The 13,103-nt window shown below is 51.1% G+C and overlaps 1 protein-coding gene and 1 non-coding gene across 5 annotated transcripts; one reads left to right on the top strand and one right to left on the bottom strand.

Moving 5' to 3' along the window:
* Positions 1-1,006: 1,006 nt before the first annotated feature.
* ASGR1 (asialoglycoprotein receptor 1) lies at positions 1,007-4,672 on the bottom strand. 4 transcript variants are annotated; one of them, XM_027518842.1, is made up of 9 exons: positions 4,487-4,672; positions 4,125-4,208; positions 2,666-2,782; positions 2,431-2,526; positions 2,288-2,359; positions 1,983-2,069; positions 1,743-1,894; positions 1,562-1,668; positions 1,007-1,423 (listed from the first exon to the last, which is right to left on the bottom strand). In XM_027518842.1, exons 2-9 carry the CDS (start codon positions 4,189-4,191, stop codon positions 1,261-1,263), a joined length of 861 nt encoding a protein of 286 aa, XP_027374643.1. In that variant the 5' UTR covers positions 4,192-4,208; positions 4,487-4,672; the 3' UTR covers positions 1,007-1,260. The 4 variants fall into 4 exon arrangements, with proteins under 4 accessions (XP_027374643.1, XP_027374640.1, XP_027374641.1 ...); XM_027518839.1 differs by having other exon boundaries at positions 4,491-4,671; XM_027518840.1 differs by having other exon boundaries at positions 4,125-4,338; positions 4,491-4,671.
* Positions 4,673-10,990: 6,318 nt separating this feature from the next.
* LOC113878655 lies at positions 10,991-11,135 on the top strand. Its single transcript, XR_003507078.1, has one exon. It is a non-coding gene; the product is annotated as a small nucleolar RNA SNORA1 (small nucleolar RNA).
* The last annotated feature ends 1,968 nt before the right edge of the window (positions 11,136-13,103 follow it).

Here is a 13,103-nt window from a genome sequence, read left to right on the forward strand (position 1 = left end):
AGCATCAGCCCTTCCAAAGAGTATTCAGGACTGATTTCTTTTAGGATTGACTGGTTTGATCTCCTTGCAGTCCAAGGGACTCTCAAGAGTCTTCTCCAATACCACAGTTCAAAAGCATCAATTCTTCGGCACTCAGCTTTCTTTATGGTCCAACTCTTACATCCATACAAGAAAATCCATAGCTTTGACTAGACGGACCTTTGTCAGCAAAGTAATGTCTCTGGTTTTTAATATGCTATCTAGGTTTGTCACAGCTTTTCTTCCAAGGAGCAAGCATCTTTTAATTTCATTGCTGCAGTCACCATCTGCAGTGATTTTGGGGCCCAAGAAAAGAAAGTCTCTCTGTTTCTACATCTATTTGCCATGAAGTGATGGGACCGGATGCCATGATCTTCATTTTTTGCATGTTGAGTTTATGTTATGTTGAGTGTTAATGTTGAGTGTTAATTGGCTATACCCCGATACAAAATAAAAAGTTTATATTAAAAATAAAATAAGAAAAAAAAGTTTAAAATATATGAAAAAGATGACACTGACCAGAAGACCATTGCATGACCAATTTCAAGACGATTGTCAGAGCTAACTCTGTTGTTATGCACGTAAAACCTGCCCCACCTATGTACCCATGAAACTCCCCTTTAAAATCTCTTGCCCCCTGATCGGCAAGGAGGAGTTGATTTTTTGGGATATGAGTCACCTTCTTTCCTAGATTGCCAACTTCCTCAATAAAGTCATAGTTCCTTTTACTCATCTCTCAATATTGCATTCTTGAGAGATGAGCAACTGAACCTGAGTTCAGTAACAAATCAGTAATAACGCTATTTTACAGCTGAAACACAGAAAGCAGACTAGCTTGCCCTAACTTGTATACCTGTAAATAACAAATCCAGGCCTCTTGGCCCAAAGCACGGACAGTTCTCAGGATGACCCATTGCCTGCCCAAGACTTCCTAGTGCTGACCAGCCCACTCCCGATTCCTAATCCCCAGCAAGCAGACAACTCAATGTTTTGTATATTTCTTTTCTTTTTACTCTAAAAAAATCCAGTTGACAATAATAACCTGCAAACCATAGAAAGCAGCATGGGTTTTAATCTCCTCGCCCCTCTAAACATCATTCTACATTCCTCAGACACCATCCTTTCCCCTTCCCTCTAAAATCTTAGATGAAAATTCAGAAGCCCCTAGATAGAAGGGCCCCAAACCAGGGCCCCTACGGCAGGTAAAGGCATTGAGGAAATAAATTAGGGGAGAGGAGGCTCTTAGCTGTCATTGCCTCCGTCCCGCTGGGCCTCACAGACCCAGCGGTAGGGCCTCAGGCAGACATCATCATTCCAGCGGCCGTCCACCGTGATGTGGGCACAGTCTTCACCCCCTCCGAGCCCGTGCCCATACCAGTCATCTGGCTGCTCTGGTGCCCAGTTCCTAAAGAAACCAGAGAGACGTGGACCCCAGAGCCTGAGACCCCAAGCCCAGCCGTGGACCCCCGGCCCCCGGGACCTGCCAGGCTGGGATGATGGGCCGAAGATGGAGGGGCAGAGCCTCGGGGGCACACACACTCACTTGAAGCCCGTCTCGTAGTCCGTCCCGTCCACCCATTTCCAGGGCCCATTTTGATCCATGAGGCCTATCCAGGTATTTACAGGGCCCATGTGGTGCTGGATAAATTTCTGGGGAGAGAGGAGGGGTGGTGACCTCTCCTTAGATCTGCCAACCTCCCAGCCGGGCCCTACCGGAACCTTACCTGCTCCTCCCAGGAGCCCACCACCACCAGGTGGGCATTCTCCAACTGGCAGTACTTCTCAGCCTCTGGCCAGGGCTTCCCGGAGCGAGAGAACCAGTAACAGCTGCCTTCATAATCGATCCAGTTCACTGGGCAGCAGGCTTTTTCAGAGCCTGGGGCGGGAGTCAGAGGGGGTGGTGAGGGGCTGAGAGGAAGTGGGTTGGGCAGGCAAGCAGGACTGGGCAACCCCCACCCCCTCACCATTGCCCTGGAGGACAGCCATCTGACAGCTCAGGCTTCGTAGGTCAGACACAAACTGCTTCACGTGGAGCAGCAAGCTGGAGTGATCTGGGGAGACAGAGGGCAGAGGTGGAGGGGGATGAGGGTAGGGGAAAGCAAGAAAGCCACGATGAACACTGGGGGCTGGGAAGGTTCTGTCAGCTACCTACTGGGGCGTGAAGATAGATCGCAGATACTTCTGCCACAATGCCCCTTGGTTTGGTCTGAGAGACCGCCGTATCCTGCAAGCGCATGCGCACTCACACATACACGCACCCCTTGCTGACCTGCATTCAGTTCCTGCTGCTGTTTCTCCAGTTGGGACTCCAGGGACTTCACCTTTCTGCCCACATTTCCTCCTAGGGAAGAGACTTGCTCAGTGTCTCAATGGCCCTACTGTTCCCAACCCCCCAGCCCCAGCCCTCCTCACCCTGAACGCTCAGGGCCTTGACCTTGGCCTCTGTGCTCACTGTGAGGTTGCTGAAGGTCTCTCTCAGGGCGCTGAGCTCCTCCTGCAGCTTGGAGTCTGGGCAGAAGAGGGTGCGGACAGGACAAAATGAGGGGGCTGCTTCCCACATCACAGCAGCCAGCTCTTCTGCCCCCCGCCCCCTCACCATATCACCTTGCTCCCTTCCCAAACACCCCCTACCCCCTGGGGAACCCACTCTGGGATCCGATCACACAGAGAACGACTAGCAGCAGGAGGCTAAGGCCCATGGAGACCAGGAGGAGGCTGGGTCCGGTGCAGAGACGCCGACTGAATGAATGAGGAGGCAGTGGCCCTACAAGAGAGGAGGTCAGGGGCTCAGGGACAGATGGGAGCCTGGGGCAGCTCTGGGGTCCTAGGAGGAGGGCAGCCTGAGCCTCCTCTAGGAGACTAGGAGGGACTTTATAGATGAAGAAATCTGGGCTGTAGGTGACCGGGAGGAGCTGGATGCATCGAGAGGTGAGAAGGGGTGCGAATCTTTCTGCGGGAGCCCTACCCAGGCTCTAGGAGAAGGCGATGGCACCCCACTCCAGTACTTTTGCCTGGAAAACCCCATGGGCGGAGGAGCCTGGTAGGCTGCAGTCCATGGGGTCACGAAGAGTCGGACACAACTGAGCGACTTCACTTTCACTTCCCACTTTCATGCACTGGAGAAGGAAATGGCAACCCACTCCAGTGTTCTTGCCTGGAGAATCCCAGGGGCGGGGGAGCCTGGTGGGCTGCCATCTATGGGGTCGCACAGAGTCGGACAGGACTGAAGCGACTTAGCAGCAGCCCCAGCAACCCAGGCTCTAGGCCTTTGCTGGCACCTAGTGGCCAGATCGAGTCACTGCCGCATCAGAACGCAGAGCCTGGAGAATGGAGTTTGCACGCTGGAGACTGGGGGCGAGGGAGTCTAGCAGGTGAGGCAAGAGAAACGGGTTTCTTGCTCTCCCCGTGAATCCCACTCCTCTTTGTCTGGGCACAGGGAGTCAGAGTAACCAGACTTCAGGTCGACCAAGTTGTGCCCACCCGGGAGCACTGTCTCAGTGAGCTGAAATGCGGGGGCTTCCCCTCCGTTTTTGCTGGTAGTCCCTTCCCCCCCCCATTGAAGGGCACTGCCCACTCCCTTCTGCCAAGCATTCCATCCTGGCTCAGCCCCAACAGAAACATCTCTGCTCGCAGGAGAAAGAAAGAGGGCTTGACTCATCCTCCTGCAGTCAGAACACCCTGAGGCCTGCCACAAAAATTTTCTCCTTGACCCAAAGGATCCCTGACACCTGTGCACTCATACATACTCACACTCACACACACACTCACACACATACACTTGGCCAAGGCTCACGGGTGTTGGGAGAGGAACGAAGAAGAGGGTCTAACTTCTTGCAGTTAACCCCCACATCCCCTGGGCAACCCCCTCCCCAGGGTCCTGAGAAGTCGGTGACAAGGCGAAGGGCAGGAGGGTCATGAAGGAGCCTGGGGACAACTGCCACCAAGAAAGGGTCTCCAATCCTACACCCTGCACCTCCCCTAAGAGGGGTGGCTGAGACACCACCAACCTCGTGAGCCGGTCAGACCCAGGGAGAGGCGGGGTCAGGGGACGGGGCAAGAGCCACCTAATGCTCCCCTTTCAGAAATGGGGGGAGGTGTCCCCTCACTTTTTCTGTGCTGATGGTCATTCTCCTCGTTGTCCAGATGCTGAAGATCTTGATACTCCTTTGTCATGGTAGGGCCGGCTGGGCCTGGGACCAGGTCAAGGCTGGTGTTAGGGCTGAGGCAGGGGCTGAAGAGCTGGGGTGTGGGGTTCGGTCCCTTTCCAGGTGATCAGCGACTGCGTGGAGATCTTTCTTCTTGCTCCCGTTCCCTCCAGGCCTGACATCCAAAATCTATCTTCTGAAGTTTTTCCACTCCATCTCCACCCCTCCAGACGTGGATTTCATTCATCCCCTCCCCCACCCCACTCCACAGTTAATTCCACCACCTCCTTTCTTCCCCCCACCCCCCTTTCTTCCCCTTTTACTTGCCAAAGGTCTCAAGGTTGACTTGTGGGTCCCTCAATCCTGCGCAGATCCCAGGCTAAGAAACAGGCTGAGGCCTGGAGAATTAGCACAGACAGCCCTGGGTGGTGGGAGGGGAGGGGGCAGGGTCCATTCAAGGGCCCTGAGCCCTGTGCGTCTGCCTGTCTGTGTGACTGTGTGTCCAAACACACCAAACCTGGCATCTGCAGTGCCCGGGACTTTGGACGTAAACAGAGGTAGAAATGGATTTGGAACTCAGGGAGGCTGTGGGGTGGGAGCGGGGGTGGCTTGCCTCTTTCCTTCCCAGGGATGGAGAGCCTCCTTGTTCTGTCCCCCATCCTTGCGTGTAGCCACCCCACTCAAGGAACTGTTTGGGAGAGGTCCAGACCAGGAGGGGCCGGGGTGCAGCTGGCTGGTTCCCCTCTGCCCCACTCCCCTTTTACTTCCTGTCTCTGAATTTCCCAGAACTGTTGATCTCTCCAAATAACTCTTACCAGGATCAGAGGGGCCGAGCTCTGCTCTTGCCCAATCCAGACCTATGACCCTGGCATCTGAGCCTGGGCCTGGCTTCCTGGGGCTCAGCTACCAGACACCCCAGCCTGGGGCTGAATGGCTCTCCTGGGGAGTAAAGTCCTCCAAGCTGCCTGGGGGTCAGGGGGTGGGGGCAGCAGGAAGGCAGGCTTTTCCCCACTCAGCTGGATTAGTGCCAGCAAACCTCCAGTGACTCCTCTGCGCTCCCTTGTTGTGTGTGTCACTTCAGTCGTGTCAGACTCTTTGTGACCTTATGGACCGTAACCTGCCAGGCTCCTCTGTCCATGGGATTCTCCAGGCCAGAATACTGGAGTGAGTTGCCATACCCGCCTCCAGGGGATCTTCCCGACCCAGGAATCAAACCTGCATCTCCTGCATTGCAGGTGGATTCTTTATCCACTGAGCCACCTGGGAAGCCCTTTCCCTCATTACCTCCTCTCATTAGCCCCAGAGCACACCCCTATTTGATTCAGAAATGAGGAAACTGAGGCCCTGAATGGTATGAGCTTACCCAGAGTCCAAACAGCAGAAGCAAGCCTGGAATGTGGACAGCCGGACTCCCGGGACCTGTGTGCTGCTCCCAGAACCAGGGTCCCATCCTGTCACCACAGCTGGGCCCAGGGGTCCCAGAGATACTACAAGTGGTCCCTCACAACCCCATGGAGAGTTCACGGAGGGCTAAATTCTGGGAGTGTGTGAATTGGAATTATGCTAAATTAGAAACTGGGCTTCCCTGGTGGCTCAGTGGTAAAGAATCCTCCAACCAATGCAGGAGTCACAGGTTTGATCCCTCATCCAGGAACATCCCACATGCCAACTAAGCCCTGGCACTGCAACTACTGAGCTTGTGCTCTAGAGCCCACAAGCCCTAGAGCCTGTGCTCCACAAGAGAAGCCACTGTAATGGGAAGCCCAGGCACCACTAGAGTGGAGCCCCGACTCGCTGCAACTAGAGAAAAGCCCACACAGCAACTAAGACCCAGCAGAGCCAAAAATAAAATAATCAATAAAAAAAATTTTAAGAATTTGGACGATGTTAATGACGTTAGTAAATCTTGCTTTAGACCCCAAATATGACATCATGGGAATCCTATGTTATGGATACTTCAGTGAGAAAACTAGACCCCCCGAGTTAGAAGAGTTTACATTATGTGAGATATTCAGGAACACGCGCCTCGCATAAAATAAGTCCTGGCTGCACCCTCGTTTGTGTCTTGAAAAGCCTCACATTGTTTGCATGCACTGGGACTGTGGCCAGTAATTTTGGTGACTACTGGGCTATTGATTTGGCTTGCTCTGGTATTATCAGTTACAATCTGGTTTATTCAGGCAAACAAACCTACGCTGTTTTGGTCAGAATAGCAGTCACCCTTATAGGAGTGAGGATTGGAAGGAGTTTCTGGGGGATGGAAATGTCCCACTGCTTGATCTGCATGCGGGCTGCAAGGCTGCAAGTTTGTAAAACTGCTGAAACCCATACACGGAAGATCTGTGCATTCTTCTATTTGCATATTATACTGGAATAAGATGTTCTTACAAGCTGGTTCTACCCTATAACCATGTTCCCAAAGCCATTGCTTAGGGAGCAGTCTGTGAACCAGTAACGAAAAACACCCCAAAGTCAAACAACTTTAGGGTGAGAGCCAGAGGTGATGAAACACCATGAGGAAAGCCAGATAAACAACATGAAACACCAGTGGCTGACTTACAAGCCAGCTCTCTGAGACCAGAGATAACCCTGAGAAACCAAGAAGTAGCTAAAAACAAAACAATGCCACATGGCGGCAGACACATGCACCCTGAGAGCGCTTTACCTCTGTCCCGTTAAGAATATATACCTTGGGAATTCTCTGGTGGTCCAGCGGTTAGGACTCTGTGCTTTCATTGCCGCGGCAAGGGTTTGATCCCTGATTGGGGAACTAAGATCCCGTAAGCTGTGTAGCACAGTCAAAAAAAAGAGAGAGAAAATATATACTTTGCAAGGTCTTCAGAGACAGAGCTTCATGTGTTCATTTTCTATCGCACCCCAAACGTAGTGGCTTGAAATGACACCCATTTATTAGCTCACAGCTCTGTAGGGCAGAAGTCCAAGAGGAACCCCAGCTGAGTTCCCAGCTCAGGGTCTCATGAAGCTGAGATAGAGGTACTGGCAGGACCGTATTCATTTCTGGAGGCAAAGGAGAAGAAGAATCTACTCTCAAATACATTCCAGTTGTTGACAGAATCCAGTTCCTCACAGCTATAGAACTGAGGACCCCGTCTCCTTGCTGACTGGCAGCCAGGGGCCACCCTCTGTTCCTCAAGGCCACCTGCCTTCCTCATCACATGACCCCTCCATCTGCAAAGTCAGCAACAGTGCCTGGTATCCTCTTGGAACTCCAGATTTCTCTGATTCCCCCTGTGCTCGTGGGATTAGATTAGGCCCACCTGGAGAATCTTCCTGTCCTAAGGTCAGCCGTGTATACAACATACACAAAAACTTAAGAATGGGAGTCCAAGGGACTTCCCCGGTGGTCCAGTCATTAAGACTCCATGCTTCCAATGCAGGGGGTGCAGGTTCAATCCCTGGCCAGGGAACTAAGATCCTGTGAGGTACAGCCAAAAAAAGATCTTTTGAATTAAAAAAAATTTTTTTTAATTGAAAAAAATAAAAGGGAGTCAGAGGTGATAAAACACTTTGAAGAAAGCCAGATGAAGGACACAATACACTGGATGCTGAATTAGAGGTCAGCCCCCTGTACAATATGTATGGCCATCTGTAAGTTTCACTACCTACAACATAATGATTGAGAGAGCGCCGGCAGCATGCTCACAGGTGCTGGGGAGGACAGCATGGAATGTCCGAGCCACTTTTAGGACTCCGCCTCATTATGCAGAGCAACCCTGTTCTCTCTGAGTACTCTTCCCCTCAGGATTCCGAGCACCTGCAGAGAGCAATTCAGAGAGCCTGGGCTCCAAAACAGGGAATCCCACCTCCAGGGTGGTCGAGAAAGGCTCCCTAGAGGAGGTCTGTGAAGCTGGCCTGAAAGAACAGGAAGGATTTTATCAGTTGTAATAAGCAAGTTTCTCTTCAGTGGGATAAACGGCCAGAGGGGTGGCTTGGGCCGCCCTGAGGAGAGCCTTGAATCTCAGGGGAAAGCAGCTTGAATGTCATTCAGGAGCACAGAGGTCTCCTGACTGGGAGGACATGCGCCCCAAGGGGGTCACAAGATCATCCACTAAGAGGCTGGCAAGAACATTTAGGGAATTTCCTGCCAGCCCAAGGGTTAGGACCCCATGCTTTCACTGCTGAGGGCCTGGACTCAATCCCTGGTTGGAGGACTAAAGTCTCAAAAGTTGTATGGTCCTGCCAAAAAAAAAAAAAAACTTTATATATGTTTTTATCTCTTTTCTTTAGATGTCTACTTGGGGATATGCATTATAATGTACATAATAGACTTGTACAGTAGTATATGTGTATTAGTGATCTATTGCTGTAAAATGATCCCTCAAAACCTGAGCAATTTAAAACAAGGAATATTTATCATCTCAGTTTCTGGGGTCAGGAACCTAGGTGCAGCTTAACCAGTTGGTTCTAGCTCAGAGTCTCTTATGAGGTTGCAGTCGGATGTCATTCAGTGCTTCATTTGTTTGAAGACTTGATCGAGACTGCAGGACCAGCTTCCAAGGAGACCCACAGGACTGGCAGGTGAGTGCTGACTGTTGGCAGGAGGTCCCTCCACAGGAGTGCTTGAGCGCCCTCACAACATGGCAGCTGGCTCCCCCCAGAGCAAATGATCCGAGAGCACAAAGTGGAGGCTGAAATTTCTTCTATGACCCAGCCTCAGAAGTAATGCTCCATCATCTCCACAATGTCCTGATGGTTCCTCAGTGCAGAGGGGAACCACACAAGAGTGTGAATGCCAGGGGGGTGAGAATACTCGGGGGCCATCTTGAAGGCTGGCTGCCACAGAATGGCCAGAATTATCAGATGAGTGAATATACACTGGGGGACATTCACCTGAAAGCATTTTACCCATGTTGGCGCCTGAACAACAAAGTTAAAGACTGACTACAGCGGCCCGTGACATGTCAACCCACTCTAGTATTCTTGCCTGGGAAATCCCCATGGGAGGAGGAGCCTGGCAGGCTACAGTCCCTGGGGTCACAAAGAGTCAGACATGACTCAAGTGAGTTAGCATGTACACACGCACGCACAGGAGCCCATGAGGAGCTGCAGGTAGGGTAGTGGTGAGGTCAGAGCTGTAAACTGAGCAATGGCCCTGGCTTTGGGGTGGCCAACGGGTCAGAGATGCCCCCCCGAGAGGCAAAGAGCTCAGCCAGGAGGCCGCTGATCTGGTCCCAGTGAGAAAGTGTGAGGATTGAGGCCAGAGAGGGAAAGTAACCCGGACAAAAGTTTGCAGAGGACTGAGTGGACCTGTGGAGACCAGAGATTTCTAGTGATGATAAAGCCAGAGTCCTGGGTACTGCCCTGTGATGAGGGCACAGAGTAAAGAAAGCAGCCCAGGATGGAGTTTCCTCCTGTGGGGAGAAGCAGAAGAAAGAGCCCCAGGAAGTGCGGATGACCTTCAGGGCCAGATCTGGGGAACCCAAGTGCCAGATTAAAGATGGTCAAGGAGAAAGGGGACTGGGCCTCCTATCAGGGTGAGTCAGGAAGAGGGAAGTGCTTTTCTGGCAGCTGGAGGCAGAACCCTGGGCAGCCGGAGGACGAAGAAAGGGTTGGCGGGGACAGGGTGTGTGTGGACACTGGGAAGGAAGGCTATGATGGCCAGAGGTCCCTAGGAAGGATGTAAAGGGGATGGAAAACTAATGCAGCAGAAAGAACATGGAGGCCACTGTCAAGATGGATCTGAGTTCATTTTATGTGGAAAGTGCTTTAATGCCCACCTGAGAGTCAGGTCAAGGTTAAATACGCTCATGAGTGGAAAGCCCTTAGCACAGTGGCACATACCATGTGCTCTGTGCACACAATTTTTATCACTGTTATTAGCAGGACAGCCAAGAGTTGCATTATCTCAGAGCCTCAGAGGGGAAGGCTGGTCAGCAGAGCACGGCGTGTCTTTCCCCAAATCCCAGAGGGTGTGAGCAACTTCCCTGGGACAGAGCTGGGGTCCTGGGGTGTCTCTCTGACACCCAGGTGTCTCAGCACTCTCAGTGCTTTCAACCTGGCATTTGGAGTGGACCCCGGACACAGAAGGTTGGAACTGCAGCCGCCTCTCATCACCCTGCAGGCTGCAGAGTCACATACCCAGCACCCCAATAGAAGAGGTGATGACAAACAGCCAGAGGGGCACAGAGGAGGCTCAGTGCCGACCTTCCAAAGAGGGTGACCTGTGGTTCCCCGGGTCTAGCCAAGGCTGACTTGGCCTTGAGTGGAGCGGACAGGAGAGGCTGGGGAGATGCACTTGGGCTGGAAGAGCTCAGTGCCAGGAGTTTAAAATGTGACCTGATAAGCCCACCCAAGGGCTACAGCATCCCCTCCCTGGGACAGAGTGAGAGCGCACCTGCCCCACGCCCTCCCCCTCCCATGGGTGGTCCTGGCCCTGGCTCCACTGTCTTTTGTGCTGGGACAGCCAGGACCCTGTGACCCAGGACTTCTCTGGGACTCCTCCTTCCTACTTCGATTTAGAGGGTGAAATTTTTAGGAAATTTTAAAACTCCAAATGCTTCCAAGTTTATTTAACTTTCCATTTTACTCAGTAACAGAGAATAGATCAAGAGGCCAAGAGCAACCATCCTTTGACCAGGCAGTGTGCCAACGGTTTTATGTGTTTTTTCCCTTTATTCCTCGCAAGAATCCAACCAGGTGGTTACTGTTGCCATTTAACAGCTAGGGAAACCAAGACCCAGAGAAGTGAAGCTCTTTGGCCAGTGAGTGACACCGCATCTCTCATCTGAAACTCATGACCACCTCCTCCCTGGCTCTCTACTGCCCCCTATCGTACCTTCTCCACCAGGACCCTGGGCAACCTGGCCACTCCCATCTTAACCGCCCTCCAAGGGGACTTTTCGCAGCGTTTATAACATCCACGTGATGTTAATGTGACTACATGGAGAACACAGGTTTTGCCTCCATCACTGTAATTTTATTGCAGTGGTGACAGTGAGACCTGTTAACTTTTTTTTTTTTGCTAGGCTCATGAGTAAAAATTGGATATAACAAGGCTTTTCAATATTAGGAAAGATGAAGGAATAAATAGCAACCTACTTGCTACATTTAACTTCTAGAGTCTTAAAGTAAATTGCTTGAGGAAATTGGATCCCAAAGATTACAGGTGGGGAATTTTTAAGTGTGTCCATATTCCACTGGTGCTCAAAGAGGCTCAACTAAAAGAATTATGGGCTGACTTAAATAACAGCTGTGGATTGAGCAAAACTTTTTGAGCTATCTTATTTTGAAGATTATGACTGTGGAGGAACCAAGGTGATTAGCAGTGGAAAGAATCAGTGGAATTTTAAGGAATGCAAAATTCATTAAAATTTTATTGACTTAGATAAATTTTGCCTATGTTATACACAATTCAAAAAAAAGAAAAAAAAAACTCTTTACACTTAAAAAAACAAACAAACAAACCAAAAACCCACCTAAAGGCCTCAGGCCTGGCTGACTCCTCTGACCCACTTTCTACTTCTCTCTCTCCCCCAGCCCTGCTCCACTCCCTGACCTCCTCCTGCTCAACACTACAAACTTTTTCCTACTTTACTTCCTCTACCTGGCACACTCCCCGACCCCAGACTTTGTCTCCTCTCAACTCAAAGGCTGCTCCAAGAAGAGACCTCCCTGACCAACCTGTGTTAACCAGCAAAGACACACCCCCAGCAGTCACTTTCTTTCTTCAACAGAATCATTACCTTAAATTCCCTGAACACCCTTACTTCCCACTGTCTGTCCCCACTGAGGAGACCCAAGTGCCCTGAAGGCAGGGATACTGTGTCCCCAGCATTTCAACACTGCCTGGCACCAGGGGAGATTCAAAATAAGTATTTGTTGAAGGAAGTAGACGGGGGTGAAGAGGACACAGGCTTTTTAAAAATAATAAATTGAAAAATAAATAAAAGTGGTAAGGGGGGAAGGAGTCAGCTTTTGAACTCATTGGAAAAGTCCCTAATGCTGGGAAAGATTGAGGGCAGGAGAAGAGGGCGTCAGAAGATGAGATGGCTGGACAGCATCACTGATACGATGGACATGAACTTGGGCAAATTTCGGGAGATGGTGAGGGACAGGCAGACCTGGTGTGCTGCAGCCCATGGGGTCACAAAGTCGGATACGACTGAGCGACAACTGTGTGGGAACCCACTGTAGAGAGCTCTTGATAGATTTGGAAGAATTCATCCCAAACTGCTAACACGCTTCTAAGGGGTATGTGGAATGAGACGGGGAAGGAATTTTTTAACCATATGTATTTCTATATTTATTTGCAGTTTTATAAGGTACATGTATCAGTTCTGTAATCTAGAACACAACACATGCACAAGTAGGGGGTTTTACCCCTTCTTGGTGAATTCTCCTTAACCCCTTAGATACAGATGCATTACCTGCATACACCTTCCTCGGCTCACAGCTTTCTCCCTTCGGGCCCAATGGTAGAGAATGTAAGCACAGCCTCAAACCATTTGTTCCTACACAGAACCATGCTAAAAGAAGCGTTATTGGGAAAGTGGTGCTTTCCATCCAAGCAAGACCTCAGAATCACCTAGGAAGTTTCTTGAAAGGCAAACGGCTGGGCCCGGCCCCCAGGACTGGCCTCTACTGGATCCAGTGCTGCTCAGAAAACCATGGGGCAGTCCAGAGAGGACCCTTGGTTTAAGGGTCACACCTCTGGGGACCTGTGCCTCTAGCCTTGGATCCAGTCAAGCTAGGGCAGCCCCCCACCCTCCCAACCCCCTTCCATACCTACCTCCTCACCCCCATCACCTGCACACTGCCCCTGAGGGTTAGTCTTTTCCATCCAACTCTTAACTTTGTCAGGAATGGCTACAAAAACTGCCCTTCTGCACAGTTCAGGACTTAACCACCCCACCTCAGCCTTCCTTTCTGGGGTCCCTGAATGAGAGAGAAATGGGTAGGTGGGATCCCCCCAGAGGTGCC

The sequence above is a fragment of the Bos indicus x Bos taurus genome, chromosome 19, assembly GCF_003369695.1.
Source record: "Bos indicus x Bos taurus breed Angus x Brahman F1 hybrid chromosome 19, Bos_hybrid_MaternalHap_v2.0, whole genome shotgun sequence".
Classification (NCBI taxonomy): domain Eukaryota; kingdom Metazoa; phylum Chordata; class Mammalia; order Artiodactyla; family Bovidae; genus Bos; species Bos indicus x Bos taurus.